We start from the raw sequence: 22,030 nt of genomic DNA on the forward strand, positions 1-22,030 counted from the left end.
TTCACCAGCAACTTCCTAAGCTTCTCATTCTCGTCAACCCTTTTCTTTTCTTCAGTAGCCATTCTTTGATTATCGGTACGCCTCAACATGTTATCTTTATCTTCGCGTGCCTTTTGTTCTTTCTCTCTCTTTAACTTTTCCTCTTCTTCAATCTTCCACCATTTTGATGACCATTTGCTATCAGCATTAATACCTTTCAGAAAGCAAATAGACACAACTTTCTGAAATTGCATCGCCTGATCTCTATCTTCAGCTTTGAACCAGATTTTGTTTATAAACAAACATTCTATATCTTTAGCAGAGCAGTTCACCAACCATAGCGGATCATATACAAAGATTTCTCTCAGTTCATTCTCTGCCATGTAAGTAATCACAGCTTCAGTCGTTATACAGCTGTATACCCAACACACAAAACCTTTATAGAATTCTTGTTCCATTTTTGGCACTGGAATATTTTTCATCACTCTTGGTTTCTTCACATGCAGGATTGTCTTCAAATACAGTCACTGGATCTACCCTCTGCACTTTCTTCGGGTAGTGAGGCTTCCAGTGTTTGAATCCTTTTAAAGCTTCAAATTTCATCAGTCCCCACATGGGTACATCAAGCTTTCTAATAGGATACTCCAGCGTTCTAACATTAGGCAATTCTTCCACATCCCACCAATGACATGATATCATAAAGATATTCAAAATATTGCACACCATATTCCCTTCTGATCGCATATGCATTCACATATGGCAAGAAACCCCAGCTGATGATGTCACCAAGTTATACATCTCTATCTCTCTTGTAAAACTTCAAAGGATGCTTGAACTTTCTTTCAGTATCTTTACGGAACCATTTCTTTCATTCTTCTCGCTATGGATCTTTCGTAGTATCATCAAAGTTTTTATCTTTCAAGATTTCAGCAACTTTTCTCCTCAGTTCATCTCTGTTCTCTTCACTGAAAAACTCAACAAGAGTTGGAAAGTTAGACGTGTCTTCAGATACAACCTCTTCATCACTGCAATCCTCAACCTCAACCCTGTCATAGTTATCGGCTTCATCAACATACCTGTATACATAATCAGGTTGTTGGTTGATATCGAACGCATTTAACTCTTCTTCAAAATCAAACTTAAAAATCAGGATCATCAATTTTCGTTAGCTCGATAATCTCCGTCATTGTATACGTGTGCCTGATCTCTCCTTCTTCTACTTCAGCTCTAAATGCAAGATTAACTTTTCAGCTTTATCAACGTTTTGATCATCCACTTGCTCCCCCTCACCTTCAGCACTATCATTATCTTCATTAGCATCATCTTGAAGAAAATCATCAACATTTTGTTCAGTCGATGCTTCTGTAACTGTAACACCAGTACCACCCTGATCATCGTCATCATCGTCATCACTGTGACTACTAGCAGAGAATACATCATCTGCAACATCAATTTTCTCATCATCATCATCCTCTTCGTCAACATCCTCTTCAACATCTTCCTCGTCATTAATAACATCTTCAAGTAATACATCTTCCTCAAAGATAGCAGACACGGCGGATATCGGACCAGGATTCTGAATAGGAGATTCAGCAACAGTAGATATAACTATTGATCTTTCTGCAACTTCAGAACCTTTAACACCTTTGCCTTTAAACTTCATTTCAGCATCAATTTCAGCTTGACATTTCGCTCTAACCTCTTCGACTTCAATCTCTTCAAACCTTTGCTCCACAGACTTACCAAGCATATTTTCCAGCACTTTATTCATCATATAAATTTCATGTTCTTTCATGGCTTTCGCAGCTTCTAATTCTTTGTTTTCAACTCAAAATACTTATTCTGCTCATCACGTCGTGCTTTTTCTTCTTCTAACTCAGCAATTTTAACTTTCAGAATATCAATTTCTGTTTGATCTGCTTCAATTTTCTTTAGCAAAGACTTGTTCTCAGATTCAACTTTCTTAACACGCATCTCAAGTATCTTCTCGCGATCTGTCAATCTCTTATTCTAAACCAAAATTGCATCAACCTTCTTTTCCACATTCTTTACTTGTGCAATATTCGCAAAGTTAAAATCTCCAATTTCATCAAGAGAAATACCCTCCAGAATATTTGGAAACATTTTGTAACCAGAAGAACCAGGTGTGGATTGAACATGTGGTTGTGAAGTTGGTGGTGTTTGGAAGATTTGTTGTGAAGTAAGAATAGGTTGTTCTTGAAATGTCGTTTGATGTGGTGGTGTAAAATGTGGTGGTGATTGATGTAATGGTGACTGGATAGGAGATGGTTGTCTTAGTGGTGATTGATGTGGTGATTGAGGTGGTGTAGGTTGTTTTGGAGGAGATTTAAGTGGTGATTTAGGTGGAGATGGTTCAGGTGGTGGTGATGGTGGTTTACTTTGTTTTGCTTTTGGTGTACGTTTGAGCAACCTCAAAATCAACTTTTGTCTTGCTGCTCTTGGAGATGCAACACTCTTTCTAGCACTTGTTTTCTTTCTACCACCAGATGGTGGTGTCTGAGATTCTATCACATGCTCAGGAGACGGAACATACAAATCATTATCCTTCTCCTGTCTCCTCTTTCTTTTCAGCTGCTTTTCTTTCTCAATTTCAGCTTGAATTCTTTTCATATGCTCTGTTTCATCAACTTCAGATTCAGATGAGGAGCTTGATGAACTATCGTCACCTTCATCGTCACCAGCTGCTACTTTGGCTGCTTTTTCAGCTGCTTTGCTTGCTTTAAAGCTTGCTTTAAGATTTTTCATCAACTCTGTAGATGCAGGAGATAAAGGAACATCTCCTTCAACATTCACTTCAGTATCAGCTTCAGCTTCATCTTCAGCTTCTGGTTCCTCTTCATCAGGTTCATTAACCAGCAAAGTCTCCACACTCTTCTTTTGATGTTTCTTTGGTTGTGATGAAGAACCCTCCTCAGCTTGAACTTGTGGAGTTGATTTTCTACTTCTCTTCTTTTTCTCCTCTTTCACAAACCATTCATTCCTTATATCTTTGAAACTTTCAAGAACTTTCAGTTCATCAGCATAACTCTTTTCCTTCATTTCTTCCTCATTCCTCCAGTTCTGATGATTAATTGGATCTGGATCTTGATACTCCTTGTCTTTGATGAAACCAAAGAATTCAACTTTTGTCTTTGGCTCTGGATGCTTTGGATGATATCTACCCAACTGCTTCAAAGTTTCATTATCCATATGATACAGTACCAACAAATCATTCTTTTCATCTCTCTCCAACTCAGGATATGCATGATCCAATATCATCTGAATAAAATGTGGACAAACCCAAGTCTTGCTTTTCGACGTGATATTTTCAACCATGTAATGAAACACAATGTGTGAAAAGTTGTACTTTTTGATTAATACAAGAGCAGTCACCATATACATTTGATAATCACGTATAGCATCATAACCTCCCTTCCTGTGACTGAGAGCATTCACAACTGAATGAATAAGAAACTTGTACACCCTTGGAAAATAAGCTTTCAAATAATTCGCCTTGTTCAGAGGACCATTGTAACCCATCCTCAACAAACATCCCTTTACCATTCTTTCCGAAAACTTCATAGGAGAATTTTCTTCATCGGGAAAGTTAATCACTTCTCGTACAAGCTGTTCAGTGATAATGATCGGGTTTTTTTTACCATTTATGCTCACAACTGAATTGATTGTCTTGTTTCCCTCATCATATGTAGCCTTCTCCCAAAATAGCTTAATGTGAGATCTGAATACCAAGTGTTGGTTAGTCAAGGCTTTCTGGATCGACAATCTCTCCATGAACTCCAGAATTTCTGTGAATCCGGCCATTTTAGATATCTCCTTATCGTACACACAACAAGTGTTGTGCAAAGGATCAAACAGCACAGTCGAAGCCTGAAAATTCACAACATACCCTCAGTTTCAACACTTAGAAAAATTTTCAATTAAAACAGTTTTCAAACGGAATTACTATACAAGCGGAATTACAATTTATGTGAGACTACAGTTTTAAACGAAATTACATTTTAAAACGGAATCACATGTGACACTTTGAAGCGAAATTAAACTTAGAAACGGAATAACACTTCATGCTGAAATACCCGCATTCACACGGAATTACAAGTTCAAACGAGATCACACTTTAAAACGGAATCACTTTTCAAACTGATTTACATCTCAAACGGAATCACAGTTGAAACGGAATATCCATTTCAAGCGGAATTACCATTTTGAAACAAAATTAATCAACATCAAATTTTCAAGAACTGATGATCAAATTGATGAACTGGGTTTGTTATTTAGTTAATTCCGAGCATGAGGGTGTGATTTTTATTCACTTTTGACCACAGAAACTCCCTAGATCTAAGTTCAAACAAACAGGTTCACCGACTTTAAACGAAATCAAGATATTCACATCAAATTGAAACCCTAACTTATGTCTAAATCAAATTCCGAGTTCAATGATGTGTTAATCGGTCAATTTTATTCACATACAAGCCCTAGATCTACGTTTTATGTTCAGTTCATCGCTGACCAAACGGAAATACATCAGATCTGGGTCAAATACAACAAACATCCTCACCATTCCCATGATAATAGTTGTGTAAACCAACTATAATCAAGAATCAGACAGCAAACGGGCAGTATAACGGCTGTAAATTGATGAAATTGGAATTCCGTTCGAAATCGCTTTGAACGAGACTTGAAACGGAATCAGATGACAAATGCGTTCAAACGGAATTACACCCCTATTTATAGATGGGGTAATTCCGCGTGGAATAACCACATATGTGTTTCAAGCGGAATTACTTCACAAGCGGAAACCCGGTTCAAGCGGAATTACTTGTTTCAACCGGAATTATCTTTCAAGTGGAACCATATTTCAAGCGGAATGATGATCTCAAACGGAATTAATCAATTCAAACAAAATTAATTTCAATTTTTTCAATTTTTTAACTTTTTGAGAATTTACCGACACACCCAGTTAACCAAGTCCAAGTTAATGACCTTGGCCGACCAGATTATGAAGATGCTGATTGTTGAAAACAAATTTTAAGTTCAAGTTAATGAACTTTTGAACTTTTAAGCAATTACCCATCACTTTTTCAAACTTCTTCTTACCCAACCCTCATGATCCAGACATGTTTAGCACAAAAGACTTTGATCATCTGATCCCCAACGTCTGTTGTCGAAAATAAGATGAAATGAAAATCTTTTTGGATTTTTGAATATGATAAGCAGTAAACTGTACACACAATATTTTTGTGAGCGTGTTAGGGGATCATATCAGCTGCCGACAAGATACGAGTACCGTTAAGCTTAAATTTCATACACCGCATTAAACAATTCACTTTGATTGTCGATATATTGATCTTCTTAAATTTTCACACAATTTTCAATCTATTCGGGATACGGATTAAGTGTTTTAAGATCTTGACTTTTATGCGTGTACCACCACAGAATATACTCCCGTATCCAGATCACTATATTCAGTCTTACAGGTGAGTGTACACTAATGATATCTGTAATTGGGTGAATGCGAAACCGTGAGAGCTCAGGTCAGAACTTTCGTTCAGCAAAGAGATGACGGCTCGACTTTCGGTGGGTTCCCTTTAGGGAATCTTTTTTACAACAACGCATGATTAGCATTTTGCAATGTTTCATCATTTTTTATGCTGAGGGGAGGCTTTACAAGTAAAGATTGTGCAGGGTATTATACGAGGACTTGGCTATTGCTTCCGCAAAATCAGAAGTCTAGGTATAATACCCCAGATATCATCACATACAAAGACCTAGTATGTCAGAAATACGACCTTTCAAACGAGATTTCAGGGGTTACCTATATATCCTGGAGATGTTCCCCACGTAAAAACAAGTTATTATTTTTGTTTATATCCCAAACAAATCTACTAAATGTGCAAAAACCTATCGACACATCATTTGCAAGATTGCTTAACACTTTTTATCTTTACAATTCTTTAACGTACTGCATCTGTCTAGCTGATGTACTATCATTTCCCCTTTTTACACAAACTCTTTTTCAGTTTTTCAATGTTTTTGGATTTTGAAATTTTCTATTCTTTTTGGATTTTGAAATTTTATCATGTTTTTGTATTTTTCTGCAAACTTTCTCCCCCTAAAAATAAAAACATATTTTTGTCGATCATTAGGATCCGACCAAGCATGGTTAGTGACCATAGTTGCATAGGGAATAACCTTCCGAGGTTATACCTTATGGTTACCGAGTTTAAGTAGTTGTATGATAGGTAGATTATGTGCCTTAGGTAAATTACCAAAATGCCCTTTTCATGCATAATTGGGCTTTAAGCATATGAAACCTAACTTTTGTCGCCTAAACTGATTATGCAACCTATTTAAACATATTTAGGCATATAATACTTGTCATAGGACTAGTTAGACGTCTCGAACGCGCGTTTGCGTGCACGACGCGTTAAAGTAGCATAAGCTACCTTAATGGGTCGTAACGGGTCAAAAGCACTTGGTTAGGTTTCAATTTAGGATGTAGGCTTTGTTAAACCATATCACATGACTTCCAACACTCATTTGGTTTACAAGACCTCATTCTGTCCGATCTTCCGATTTAGGCGTCTATTGTTTGACTAGTGATTCGACTATCAGGTGCTGCTTGAGTTTCCTTGGTTTAATTGAGCTTGTTGAGTTCTTTAGATTGAGGATACTTTGCACTTCAATGTGAGTACATAGTTCCCCTATTTTACTGTTTTCAATTGTTTTGGGGTGATTCATATGTACAGAACGATTTCAAGGTTTAAACGATGTTTTCAAAAACAATTAAGATGGTTTATACTAAACTAATAATGATTTCAATAATGTGAATGAACTTGTTGGTTGTAGTTACATAACGAATGACATTCATTAATTTTGGCCGAACCGACCAGTACTAGGTTAGGTACCATAGGATCTGACAAATCCCGTTATCAGACTACACCCATGGTTATGTGTGGGGGTTATGTAGGTAACGACCGAATCTGTGATTGTTAACTTACCCTTTGGTGGTTTGTTAATACGAGAAACGAGTTAGACGAGTCACGAAGGTTTGAATGTTATTAGCGAGACGACCAAAAGTAGTTTCACAATTAAAACGAATACGATTTTTGGGACGAGTTAAACGATTTGATACAACTTAAACGAGATAAACGATTTGGATAAACGATTGGTTTTGGGTAGTGATTAGATAATGGGACGGGTGTAGCATGATATAAGCATGGTAGATACGCCACTGGTACATCTTATATGTAAGTGCTTCTATCATATTACATTGCGTGTCATTATTTAGTTCACTTGGGAAACGATTTTGGAACGATGTCACACAACGAGGTTTTTGAAACGATATAAACCATACGGGTTATATTAACGAGTTTTTACGAAACGATTTATGATTTAGTTTACTAAAACAAATGTTTTTGGGGTTAAGAATCATGGCTACGAAATTTTATAAACTATAACCAATCCGATCTGAGTTGGTTAATTATGTTGCAATACACTTTTCCAAACGAGGTTTGTACTTTTGACTCTTGTAGTCTAACGAGGTACTGCAACATATAAACGAGCCATGAATCCGATACTCTCACAAAACCTATGTACTCGCCAGCATTTCTTTGCTGACTTTATTTTTACATATGTTTCAGGTGGTATTGCTTGATGTTGCTTGCTAGGAAGCTTGTGTCACGTAAGACCTGGACGAGGCCTTAGTGACTTAAAAACAGATATAAACAATGTGTAGTTTGTTTGTTTGGTTTTAAGACAATATACATTTCATAATAATTCAATAAAACGAAACATTTGGTTACCATGGTTGTGGAACAATAATTCTGTTACAACACTCCCCGATGTTTCCGCCACGTTTTGTTGTTTTGACGTGGTCGGGGTGTGATAGAAGAGTTGGTATCAGAGCCAATGGTTATAGGGAATTAGGTTATTAGTAATGCTTTGACCTAGACTATAACTTTCTAGGACCCCTAACACAAGTTTACTTGTGTTTAGATTTTTAAAACAATACCGTCACCTATCCTTAGGTCATAACCACAACGAGAACACAATAACGAATCCGCTTCAAAAATTAATCATCTATCCTTGGATGATTGATTACTAGGTTTTGAACCCTTTGTTATAAGGTTTTGAACCCTTTGTTATAAGGTTTTGAACCCTTTGTTATAAGGTTTTGAACCCTCTTAGTTTTCAAAATCTCGTCAAAGTTTGGGTCTAAATAATGTGAACACGTGCAAACTAGAAGAGTGAATGCCTGTACCCTGAGTTTTATGTCTAAGGCTAGAGTGTTCGTACAAATCCGCAGTATCGGACCAGTCACTCTTACCTGGGAACTCTTGGGGTGAGTGTTCACTTATAGGCGAGCATGTCTTCGCGATACATTATATTGACTCATTTACTTTGATTAGTCACCGCGTGTCATTTGTTTGTTCGAGGTAACAAACGAATGATCGCCTTCCTTATGTTTTGTCGATGTTTTCAATGCCTCTTTTGTTTTTCCAATTGTCGATCTCACTCGTTTCTCATGTTTCCTTGTTAGACAATGCCTCCTCGACGTCATGCTCAAACTTTTACTGCTGAGGAAGTCGCAGCCCTTGTCTCTCAGCAAATGGCTGCTGTGCTTCCAGGCATTGTGATCCAAATCCACGAATTATACAATAACAATAATAACAACAATAATGCACCGTGTAATTTCAAGAATTTCAATTCTGCGAAGCCACTTAAGTTTTCTGGGTCGCAAGGAGCAACCGCGCTCCTGCAGTGGTTTGAGAGTATCGAGAGCACATTCAGACATGTGCAGTGTCCGAATGCGCGCAAGGTTGAGTTTGCATCTAGTGTGTTCGAGAAGCGAGCTCTTACATGGTGGAACGGAGTGATGCGTGATAGGGGTGCCGAAGTGGCATTAGCACAAACTTAGGAAGAGCTCCGAGCTCTCATGATGAGAGAGTTCTGTCCCCGTCACGAGATTTGTCACACCCCGACCACGTAGAACATACCAAACGTGGCGGAAATGTCGGGGAGTGTTGTAACAGAATTAATTGTTTCAAATCCATGGCAATTGAAGTTCCGTTTTATTGATCAAACATGAAAGTTTACATTGTTTAAACAAGAACCAAATAATACATAACATAAATTAACTGGTTCTTGTCTCGTTTTAAGTCACTAAGGCACAGGTCCGCCTAAGTATATCTTGATAAGTCCTATGCATCATCTCCTGAAAACACATGTGAAAATAGGTACGTCAGCATAAAAATGTCTGTGAGATACATTGGTTTTGTGAAAACGGAATTCATGACTTATGTTTGAGAAAATATTTAGTCATGAACCTTGTAATTTGCTTTGTCTTGTAAATCATTTGAAAAACGATAAGATCAGATGATATGTATAAATAAGAGAACACTGTATGGTTAAATGGATAACCATGTAAAACGAGTTTGTATAAGGTAAGTTGTTTATAAAACAATGTCTTGTGAAGAGTATATTATTTGTGAAAAATGTAATGTGTCTAAACTGAAATGACTTAGATAATGCTACGATATATAATATTATACAAACATTTATATATAGGAAGTACCAGCGGCGTATTGATGTGAGTAAAATGCAACATATAAATTACATCAAATGAGGCATAAAACTAACCCTTTTTAAGTACTAATGTTGGAAAAAGTGTGCTTTTGTCTTCCTTTTGTATTTTCAGGGTTAAAAGAGCTTAAATGAACAAAAGAAGCAAAAATGCAGCTAAATCCAACATAAATACAAAGAAAAGGAAGAAACGTGGCATGCCCGACTCCTCGACAGCATCTCCCAAAGCAAAAACAAGAAGAAAGCTGAGCATGGGGCTGTGCCCAGCTGAGCATGGGGTTGTGCCCAGCTGAACACGGGGCTGTGTCCAGCGGACATGGGGCGTGTCCAGCGGACACGGGGTGTGTCCAGCTTAACACGAGGTCGTGCTCAGCGAGCACGGGGCAGTGTCCAGGATGGTCAGCCCTGTCACAAAAGACAAAGTGGTAGAAGCTTCTATTGCCCACCACGGGGCCGTGCCCAGCGGACATGGGGGCGTAGTCAGAGTGCTGCAGGTGCATTTATTGTAATTGCGAATTACAATCAATGAAGAGAGAGAGTGTCAGACGGGCACGGGGTCGTGTCCAGCGGACACGGGGCCGTGCCCAGGCTTCTGTTCAGCCTATAAATAGGAGTGCTTGGCTTCATTTCAACTCATCCCTTGGTACACCACCTCTCTCACACTTCATCCACCACCCACCACCACCATAACACCATCATCCACCACCATCATCCATTGTCCATCATAGAGTGTGTGAGTCGTCTCGAGATCCAAGATTGATCGTAAGAGTTCTTGACAATCAAGGCCATGTTTGCCTAAGTCTCTTACATCACTTGGTGAAGACAAGTGTTTAGTATAATACTTTTTATTTTTAATCTTTTGCACTTTTTATTTGGTTTTGTATTAGTGAATTTAATAACTAGTTACTTATGTTGAAGGTGATCTTTCCTTATCGTTTGTCCGTGGTGTCTTGGCATTATTTTACTGTCTATATAAAATAAAAGATTTTCACCATTCATATCTCCACGGTCTATATGGAGGTATGTTGGCTACCTGGTCGGGGGTTAAGGGAACGGTTTGGTAAGGGTCTTGCCCTTGTTCAGCGTTTAGAGGTCCTGCTTGGGACCTGGGTCAAATTTAGTAGGATCTCCTTCAGTGCCCATAGGTATTGGATGGCGGGGATCCAAACTCTTTGACCCCCTCATAAGTTAACTACTATTAATACTATAACCCGGCTATTTAGGACTGTATCTCTGCTGACTCAGACTACTTAGCCGAGGGTAACATCACCGCCGAAAGCGGGGCCTACCACAATTTGCATTAATAACTTAATTCATTATCTTTCAATAATCCGACCCTTTAGGATTGTATCCATGCTGACTCAAACTACTGGGTTGAGGGTAACGTCACCTTCAAAAAAGGGGCCTACTACAATAACTAAGATAATCTCTTAAACAAGTGCAAAAGTGCGAAAATAATCAAAGATTATACTAATACACGTGTCGGATCCAAGTGATTCATCTTGTCTATCTGTTTTATTTTATTTTTATTTTTCAGCATTTAGTTAGTTTTTATTTTCTTAGTTTAAAAACATTTTTCTCACTTTTTGATTTGGTTAGATGTTGAGGATAAACCGGTATAAAAAGCTCTTGTGTCCTTGGACGACCTCGGTATCCTACCAACACTATACTACGTCCACGATGGGTGCACTTGCCCATATGTGTGTTTAGTGTTAGTAAATATCGTGTTTTATAAATTTAAAACTTGGCTAAAAGTGTAAAAAGGGGCTTAAATATACATCTAAAATATATTACACCTAACGCACATCAAGTTTTTGGCGCCGCTGCCGGGGACACAAGGATTTTAAGAAAGCTTAAAATCGACGGCCTAATCAGTTTTTCAAAACCTTTTCAAAACGCGCACACATTTTTCTGCATTTTAGTTTAGTTTGCATTTACAGTAGCCTGAACACGGGGCCGTGCTCGCTGAACACGCCCCCGTGCTGCATATTTTTAGTTAGATACCCAGATACAGAGTCTGAACACGGGGCCGTGCTCACTGAACACGCCCCCGTGCTCAACTTGACCAGTAACTTTAATTAAAACGCCCAGATACAGACCCTGAACACGGGGCCGTGTCCACTGAACACGGGGCCGTGTCCAGCTTCTGTTTCCGTCTTATTTTTGTTTTCTGGTCCCGAGACTCAGTTGTAATCTGTTGAGTGATTCTTATGGATCAATACTCAAGAGGTTACAACTACACCTACGATGAGGATGATTATAGGGGTAATTATTGCACTAATTGTCGTAACACACGCTCGGTACAATATAATAACTCATATCGACCATCCAATTCATACAACCATTATGAGGAGCCCAGGTACAAGCCATCAACTTCATACACATCTTATGAAGACCAAAGGTATGAACCTCCTCCCTCATACTCATATTTTGATGAACCAAGGTATGAGCCTTCATACTCATACTTTGAAGATTCAAGGTATGAGTCACCACCTTCATATACTTATTATGAGGAACCATGGCGTGAACAACCCACCTCATATGAGTACTATGAAGAACAAAGTTTCGACCCTTATCCATCATATACTTACAATGAAGAACAATGGTGTGAACCATCTACTTCATATGAGTACTATGAGGAACCAAGGATCGAACAACCGGATTCAAGCTTTGAGGATCCCAATTCTTTTTCTCTCACCGAAGTGACCAATAGGATATTAGAACACATTAAAACTATCGAACGTTACATGAAAGAATCTCGCGCAAGGGAAGAGGAGTCCCGCGCAAGAGAAGAATTAAATTGTAATAATAACGTAGAGATAGTTGAAAATGTAAAAATGGAAGAACAAGAAAGTGAAAAACCGACACATGAGTTAAACAATGAAAAAGGTGAGTCCGATAATGTTAAAATTCATGAAGAGTCTAATTTTGAAGAAATTAATCTCTTGTCACCTACTTTCGAAAACCATTGTTTAGTAACCCCTCATGCTAAGTTTTCAAAAGAGCTAAACACTAATACAAAAATTGAAGAAATGGTAAGTGTTAAGTTAACTAATGATCAAACTTCGCTAATAAAAGAAGATCCTTTTGAAATTAACATTACACCGGTTCCATGTATCTTTCAAAATTCATTTATTAGTAATATCACCATTTGATAAAGATCTTTGTGTTAACATAATGCCTAACTACATTTTTGAAAAATTAAGTATTAGTGGTTTCGCCCCACTTCAAATACCCATTTTTCTATCTGATCGGAAAGTAATAGAATCAATCGGTGTAGTTGATGATGTCTTGGTTCAAACAAATCAAATGGTTATTCCAACCGACTTTGTCATCCTTGATGACGCTCCTCTAGTCTTAGGAAAACCTTTTGTAAAAACTCATGAAGCTTTGAAAAACCGGAAATTCAACAATCTACCTCTTCAGTTAGGGGCATTCAAAAGGAGCATAGATCTTGAGCGTTCAATGAAATATCCTTTTGGCAATAATGACCCCCTAATTGAAGATGAGCCAGAACCACCCGATAAGGAGGGTCTAGCCAAGGACCCTTATAAACGTGGTGCACCACGGAGGCATTCCGCGGAACTATCCTTAGTTTTAGATTACTTTAACTTTTATGCTTTCTAGTTTAGTTTTAATTTGCAGGAATAAAACACACTCGGGATGGTGAAGGACACTAAGGGAAGCTTGAACCAACACCCCAAGCACAAAAACAGAGCCTCTCGACAATTTTTCTTCATTACAGCAAGTTCAGCACGGGGTCGTGCTCAACCAAACACGCCCCCGTGCCCAAAAATCTGCATAAATGCCCAGTTCAGGTACCTGGACACGGGGCCGTGCTCATTGAACACGCCCCCGTGCCCAGCCTTCTGTTCACTTTTGGTACTAGCCGTCTGGACACAGGGCCGTGCTCAGCCAACACCACCCCGTGTTCAGCTACCCAGTACCATAAAATCTTGTTTTTAACCCACTTTTACACATTTTAATCAACCGAAAAAACTTATTTTCGGAAAACATTGAGGACAATGTGTAATTTAAGTCTGGGGGGATGCTAAAACCTTGAATTTTGCAAGTCCTAATAACAAGCCTTACACAAAACTCTATTGGAACCGCTAATCACCCCAAATTTTTTCAAATTTTTTTTTTCGTTTTTTTTACTTGTCTTGGTTTAATTTGGGAATAACAAGTTCTAAAAAGGTTATATTTTTACAAATTTACAACCGATAGCGTCGTGATAAAAAGAACCAACATAAGAAAATTATAAAAAGGCATGACAAGTCTAATTAAAATTTGATTATATATACTTGATCACATTAAAAACCCATTCCCACAAAAGTGAGTTTTGAGCCTTTATTGAGCATACAAATACATATCTTTAAACTAAATGCTCAGTTTTCGTTTCTTGTGTGAATAGCCGCTTGGTTTCTTACGACTCTAGAACTTGCCATGACGATACATTCCCGGTCCTTACCAACTTAAACCCGAGTAAGTAAATGATGGAGGCATTAGGACTAACCCCTTTTTATTTCTACACCATTATTTTTCTTTTTTTTATACCACCTACCCAAAATCCCCCTAGTTAACCCCTTTGAGCCTAAACCTTTTCATTTCTTAACCCAAAACAACCACCCTTTTTCCCACCAAAACCTTTTTTTCATTTTAAACCCTTTATTTTAGTAACAAAGCGCGGTTTTTCTTATGACTTCCTTATCAAAAAAAAAAAAACAAAAAAAAAGAGAGAGAAAAATGATGATAATAATGAAGCCAAAAGAAATAAACAAACAAGGTTATCAAAAAGAACTTTGTTTGAAAAATTGCCTCATTAAAATAAAAAGTCAAAAAAAAAAAAGTCTTACGAAAACCGACGTTTTTTACGCTTTTCGCCCTTTTACTAACCATTAACCCAACCACCCACCTTTAGCCCAAGCCTAACCCTTCACCCAAAAAGTCCTCTTGATATTTACAAAGGTATAAAGTTAAAAAGGAGGAGGATTGATTGCTTGGCAAGCTTATGGTAGGAATAAGTTCCATGCCGCTCTCGAGTGATTCACTAAAAAAATACACCTTCGGCCGAGTGTGAGTGATGTCTCCCGTGAGGTATGTGAACTTGTATATAAATGGAATTTTAAAAAGGCATGCTATGCCCAAATAAGTAATTTATCTTATGAAACGTTCTAAATAAATCATAACGAATAGGATTGTAAATAGTATAAAGATAAAACCCAATAAAGATCTTGATTCCCGACACTCAAGACAAGCCCAAAACCTTCTCTTCTACCCATTCCATTTGGGAGTGTAAGCCACATATTAAAGAGTTTTGCTTGAGGACAAGCAAAGATTCAAGTGTGGGGGTATTTGATGTGAGTAAAATGCAACATATAAATTACATCAAATGAGGCATAAAACTAACCCTTTTTAAGTACTAATGTTGGAAAAAGTGTGCTTTTGTCTTCCTTTTGTATTTTCAGGGTTAAAAGAGCTTAAATGAACAAAAGAAGCAAAAATGCAGCTAAATCCAACATAAATACAAAGAAAAGGAAGAAACGTGGCATGCCCGACTCCTCGACAGCATCACCCAAAGCAAAAACAAGAAGAAAGCTGAGCATGGGGCTGTGCCCAGCTGAGCACGGGGCTGTGTCCAGCGGACACGGGGCGTGTCCAGCGGAGACGGGGTGTGTCCAGCTTAACACGAGGCCGTGCTCAGCGAGCACGGGCAGTGTCCAGGATGGTCAGCCCTGGCACAAAAGACAAAGTGGTAGAAGCTTCTATTGCTCACCACGGGGCCGTGCCCAGCGGACACGGGGGCGTGGTCAGAGTGCTGCAGGTGCATTTATTGTAATTGCGAATTACAATTAATGAAGAGAGAGAGTGTCAGACGGGCACGGGGCCGTGTCCAACGGACACGGGGCCGTGCCCAGGCTTCTGTTCAGCCTATAAATAGGAGTGCTTGGCTTCATTTCAACTCATCCCTTGGCACACCACCTCTCTCACACTTCATCCACCACCCACCACCACCATAACACCATCATCCACCACCATCATCCATTGTCCATCATAGAGTGTGTGAGTCGTCTCGGGATCCAAGATTGATCGTAAGAGTTCTTGACAATCAAGGCCATGTTTGCCTAAGTCTCTTACATCACTTGGTGAAGAAAAGTGTTTAGTATAATACTTTTTATTTTTAATCTTTTGCACTTTTTATTTGGTTTTGTATTAATGACTTTAATAACTAGTTACTTATGTTGAAGGTGATCTTTCCTTATCGTTTGTCCGTGGTGTCTTGGCATTATTTTACTGTCTATATAAAATAAAAGATTTTCACCATTCATATCTCCACGGTCTATATGGAGGTATGTTGGCTACCTGGTCGGGGGTTAAGGGAACGGTTTGGTAAGGGTCTTGCCCTTGTTCAGCGTTTAGAGGTCCTGCTTGGGACCTGGGTCAAATTTAGTAGGATCTCCTTCAATGCCCATAGGTATTGGATGGCGGGGATCCAAACTCTTTGACCCCCTCATAAGTTAACTACTATTAATACTATAACCCGGCTATTTAGGACTGTATCCCTGCTGACTCAGACTACTTAGCCGAGGGTAACGTCACTGCCGAAAGTGGGGCCTACCACAATTTGCATTAATAACTTACTTCATTATCTTTCAATAATCCGACCCTTTAGGATTGTATCCTTGCTGACTCAAACTACTGGGTTGAGGGTAACGTCACCTTCAAAAGAGGGGCCTACTACAATAACTAAGATAATCTCTTAAACAAGTGAAAAAGTGCGAAAATAATCAAAGATTATACTAATACACGTGTCGGATCCAAGTGATTCATCTTGTCTATCTGTTTTATTTTATTTTTATTTTTCAGCATTTAGTTAGTTTTTATTTTCTTAGTTTAAAAACATTTTTCTCACTTTTTGATTTGGTTAGACGTTGAGGATAAACCGGTATTAAAAGCTCTTGTGTCCTTGGACGACCTCGGTATCTTACCAACACTATACTACGTCCACGATGGGTGCACTTGCCCATATGTGTGTTTAGTGTTAGTAAATATCGTGTTTTATAAATTTAAAACTTGGCTAAAAGTGTAAAAAGGGGCTTAAATATACATCTAAAATATATTACACCTAACGCACATCACGTATCCACCATGTTTGTATCATATTACATACGCCACGTTACTCCAGCCATTTACCCAAACTATCCACCATGTAAATTGTTCATGTGTAAACCAAATGTCAAGTGTTATTGTGTAAACCATGTCGAAATGTCTATGTTCAATGTAAACCACCAAGTATGTGTATCAATGTCAAAATGTTTATGTTCAATGTAGATAATGTAATGTGTACCCAAAATATATCTTGTATGGTAAGCGAGATGTATCAACTCAACCATATGTAAAATGCACAAAACAAGGTGTTGAAGTAAAACATGGTTTAAATCAACGTTATGTTTCGTGGAACAATGGATGCTCTACTGATATAAACATTTGTGCGGTATTGTGAAATATGCATACATCTAAGCCTTGAGACTGTGGCGATAAACCCTCAAACAAATTAAAGGTTTATCTAAGTTATGTATATCGAATTCGGTCATTCCTTCCAATCCTATCAAACCTAGGATTTCAGAAACGGGAGTTGTCAATTCCTATGGTACCACTACCTACTAACGAACGGCGTAGCCAATGTTAATGAGTGTATTGTCCCATGTTAAACAAACCAAATGTCATAACAAAATGAAGGCATGTGATGTAAACAATTGTACTAAGTATGCTAAGTAAACATACGAAGCAGAAATGTTCATGTAAATCAATGTGCCCATATGCTGAGTAAACGTATGCAGCAGAAATGTTCATGTAAATCAATGTGTCCATATGCTGAGTAAACATATGCAACAGAAATGTTCATGTAAATCAACGTGTCCATATGCTGAGTAAACATATGCAATAGAAATGTTCTGTAAATCAATGTACTAAGTACGCACACAATGGGCATACATAGAATGAAATGTAATGAAATCGTGTACTATAATGTACTAACAACATAGCAGGCATATGATGTGAAAATGTCACACCCCCAAAATCCACCCGCGGAGTACCACCGCTTGGGAGCGTGACTGACCAGGATCAAGCCATCAATCATATCAAACATAGCATTTAATAATAAAAGTAATCAATGTAAATCATCATGACATGATTGATGTTCCAAAACCAAACATCGTTTAAGTAGCGGAAGCATAGTATGCAATCTCAAAATAGTTATAAGTTCAGAATAAGTTCATGTTCCGTATCCCACAACGACCTGCTCCTCCTTGTGCAAGCTCCATAATGTACCTAAGGTCCTGCAAGGCATGCAGCAAATAATCAACAAACTAGTTGAGCGAGTTCACAGAAAGTAAGTTCATAACATAGTGCATAAGCATAGCTAGTGGGGGCTTCCCATACTAGTGTGTACTAAAGGTGGGGGCTTCCCAAACCTTGTGTGTATATTACTGGTGGGGGTTTCCCATATTTATCCTGGCTAATGAGGGCTTCTCATTAACGGTACTTACTAGACTAACTTCCGACCATGTGTTCTTCTTTACCGAGGACAGGAAAACGTACAGGGTCACGTAGGCTTTACGTGACGTGCCCTTCCCCGAGGACAGTGGTACGCGTGGGGGCTACGTAGGCTTTACGCAGCGTGGCCTTCCGACCTGGAAGCCAGTGGATGGTATTGGGTTACGTAGGCTTTACGTAACGTGTCCTCCCGACCCGGGAGACAAATGGCAAATACTGGGTTACGTAGGCTTTACGTAACGTGTCCTGACTAACCTGAGGACGATGGTCTATAGTCTAGAGAATGCGTAAGTACGAGTAATCATTCCATATTCAACATATCCAACCTAATTCCCAACCCGGGAATCCCATGCCTTGGCTGTGTGAACTCACCTTGGTTTGCTCGGCAGATACACAAAGAGTACAGTTAAGCTAGTAAATGGTCAACCACGTCCTATCATGGTTATAATACAAGTCAGGTTCGTATAAAACACGTAGGTTACTAACACGTATTGATCATGGCAATGAACACGTATTCCAATAGCAGCCCAAAGCAAACAGTTAAACAAATAGCCAAGTGTCCGGCCCAATCAGTTGGGCCTGTAATAGTAAAGGTCCAATAGCAAACAGTCTACAAATCAAATCATTGGGCCCGTGACAGTGAAGGCCCAAACAGTGTGCGTGTAAATGGTGGTCTCGAGTCGCAACCGGCGATCTCGAGTCGCAACCGAGGATTACGAGTCATATCCGGAGATTACGAGTCGCAACAGCTGGTTACGAGTCGCAATGGTGGTCTCGGTTCGTCATGGTCCGGTTACGAGTCGCAACAGGACTCGCAACCGTGGTCTCGGCTTGTGCTGTTTGTGGTCTCGAGTCGAGACGGTGAGGTTTCGACTCGCAATCTGAGTCGCAACCGTGTGTGTAACTGATTTCCATAATTCCTGCATTGACTTATCCGTGATTCTAGCAAACATCTAAGGCAGTTTCGAAATCAGATCAATCACAGAAATTTCAACAGTTTCATATCAACAATAGATCATGTTCATAGCAATTTCATATTATTGAGAACAGTAACAATTCATTCCAACAACATGCAATCGGATTACCATACAAGCCTTATACCGAATCCTTAACTATCATGCAACCTAGCCGATTAACAACATATTCTCGGACCAATTAGTGTACATGCAGCCGGTGATTCCCATTCCTAACATTAACATCGTACAATTTTCCACTCTACAATGAAATATATATATTATGTATGCAAACCGGTTATCACAAACATTAAACCTCAACATTCCATAAACAACAATCAATCATAATCAACATACTAACCGAGATGAAAACAAGAACGGAGCCGAGAGCTTCAAAGGGTGTGTGTGTGATTGCCGGTTTCGAGTCGCAAGAGGGAGAGAGTTTGTGTGTGTGCTCTAGGTTGCCAAATTGTGTAAACAAAAACCCTAAGGATGTGTGCATGTATATACGTATAAGAGAAGTGGGCCGAAGCCTCACTTGGGCCGGTTTGTGATCTCGGGTCCATTACATGGACCGAGTGGGTTTGCAAACAATAGTAAAGCCCAATTGATTTATGGATCGGGTGTAGTGTTGTGTGGTCCAATAACGCAACATTTAAACATTTAACCGTAACATTCATCCAATCAAACATATAATTTAGTTCACATATGCATATAGCGTTACACAAAGCAAGTCTAAAGTTCGAGTTGTCACATTATCCCCAACTAATTGGAAATTTCGTCCCGAAATTTGGTATGCACTCACTGAGGAAGCTAGGTAAACTGTACTGTTCACTGATTTTCCGGGGGTGTCACATCCTCCCCCCGTTGATCTGGAATTTCGTCCCGAAATTCCGAAGTAGTAGCTTCAGCCTCAGTAGTGGTAGCATTGGTTTCGAATAACTGGGGGTACTTTTCTGTCATCCTGTCTTCGCGTTCCCAGGTGTACTCTGGGCCACGTTTGGAGTTCCAACGAACTCGGACAAGAGGGATTCTCTTGTGTTTGAGGACCTTCACATCCCGGTCCGTGATTTCTACTGGTTCCTCGACGAACTGCAACCGCTCGTCGATAGTGAGTTCTTTGAAAGGAATGATGAGGTTTTCATCAGATAGGCACTTCTTTAAGTTCGATACATGAAAAACATTGTGAACTGCCCCGAGTTCAGCTGGTAGGTTCAACTTGTAGGCTACTTTACCAACCTTTTCAATGATTTCGAATGGTCCGACGTACCGCGGATTCAGTTTACCCCGTTTGCCAAAACGAACCACACCCTTCCAGGGTGAAACTTTCAATAAAACCCGGTCCCCGACCTCAAATTCCAATGGTTTTCTACGCTTGTCCGCGTAGGCTTTCTGACGGTCGCGTGCTGCCGCCATGCGTTGTCGTATTTGTGCAATCTTTTCTGTGGCGTCCACTACAATCTCTGGACCCGTGATCTGACTATCCCCCACCTCTGCCCAACAGAGAGGTGACCGGCATTTACGCCCGTACAATGCCTCGAATGGAGCGGCTTGAATGCTGGTGTGATAACTATTATTGTACGAAAACTCCACCAATGGGAGGTGCTTTTCCCAGCCGTTGCCGAAATCGATAACGCATGCTCTAAGCATGTCTTCAAGAGTTTGGATCGTTCGCTCAGACTGCCCATCCGTCTGAGGATGATAAGCTGTGCTCATGTCTAACCGTGAGCCGAAAGATTTGTGCATCGCTTGCCAAAGCTCTGACGTGAATCGTGCATCGCGATCCGAAATAATAGATGTGGGCACCCCGTGCCTTGAAACAACTTCTTTAAGATAGACGTCTGCGAGAGTGGAGAACTTATCCGTTTCCTTTATAGGTAGGAAGTGTGCAGACTTGGTGAGTCGATCCACGATCACCCATATAGTGTCGTTCCCACGCTGGGACCTAGGTAGGCCTGTAACAAAATCCATGGAAATTTCTTCCCATTTCCATTGAGGTATCTTGGGCTGCTGAAGTAGGCCAGCTGGTTTCTGATATTCGACCTTGACTCTCGCACAAGTCAAGCATTTTCCAACGTATGTAGCGATGTGGGCCTTCATGCTAGGCCACCAATAAGTAGTGCTGATGTCGTGGTACATTTTATCCGACCCTGGATGTACCGAGTAGCGAGACTTGTGTGCTTCGTCCATCACAAGTTCGCGTAGACCGCCATAAAGTGGGACCCAAATACGCCCCGTTACATAGTAGGCGCCGTCTGCCTTCTGTTCCATCTGTTGTCGTGAGCCGCGTAAGGCTTCAGCCTTGACGTTTTCGGGCTTCAGTGCTTCTGTCTGAGCAGCTCGTATCTGAGCAGGAAGGCTAGACTGAATCGTAAGCTGGAGCGCTCGCACGCGCCGTGGTAGAGTGTCTTTCCGACTGAGGGCATCAGCCACAACATTGGCTTTGCCTGGATGGTACTTGATGGCGCATTCGTAATCGTTCAGTAATTCGACCCATCGTCGTTGACGCATATTCAAATCCTTCTGCTTAAGGATATGCTCGAGACTCCTGTGATCGGTGTAAATCGTGCACCTGGTACCGTACAGGTAGTGTCGCCATATCTTAAGCGCGAAAACAACAGCTCCCAGCTCTAAGTCGTGCGTCGTATAGTTCCGTTCGTGAACCTTGAGTTGACGAGAGGCGTAAGCAATAACCTTGTCGCGCTGCATTAACACACATCCAAGTCCCCGAATGGATGCATCACAATAGACCACGAAGTCGTCTGTGCCCTCTGGCAATGAGAGGATAGGTGCACTGCAAAGTCTATCCTTTAGGTGCTGAAAAGCAGTCTCCTGGGGCTCTCCCCAGCGATAGGTAACACCCTTCTGTGTCAGTAGCGTAAGCGGCTGAGCAATCTTCGAAAAGTCTCTAATAAACCGTCTGTAATAACCTGCCAGAC

General features: G+C 39.9%; 1 protein-coding gene across 1 annotated transcript; it reads right to left on the reverse strand.

Annotated features, from left to right (window-relative positions):
* Positions 1-859: 859 nt before the first annotated feature.
* On the reverse strand, positions 860-1,774 carry LOC110897947 (late secretory pathway protein AVL9-like). Its single transcript, XM_022144682.1, has 2 exons — positions 1,200-1,774; positions 860-1,055 (listed from the first exon to the last, which is right to left on the reverse strand). Exons 1-2 carry the CDS (start codon positions 1,772-1,774, stop codon positions 860-862), a joined length of 771 nt encoding a protein of 256 aa, XP_022000374.1.
* Positions 1,775-22,030: the final 20,256 nt, after the last annotated feature.

The sequence above is a fragment of the Helianthus annuus genome, chromosome 16, assembly GCF_002127325.2.
Source record: "Helianthus annuus cultivar XRQ/B chromosome 16, HanXRQr2.0-SUNRISE, whole genome shotgun sequence".
NCBI classification, from domain to species: domain Eukaryota; kingdom Viridiplantae; phylum Streptophyta; class Magnoliopsida; order Asterales; family Asteraceae; genus Helianthus; species Helianthus annuus.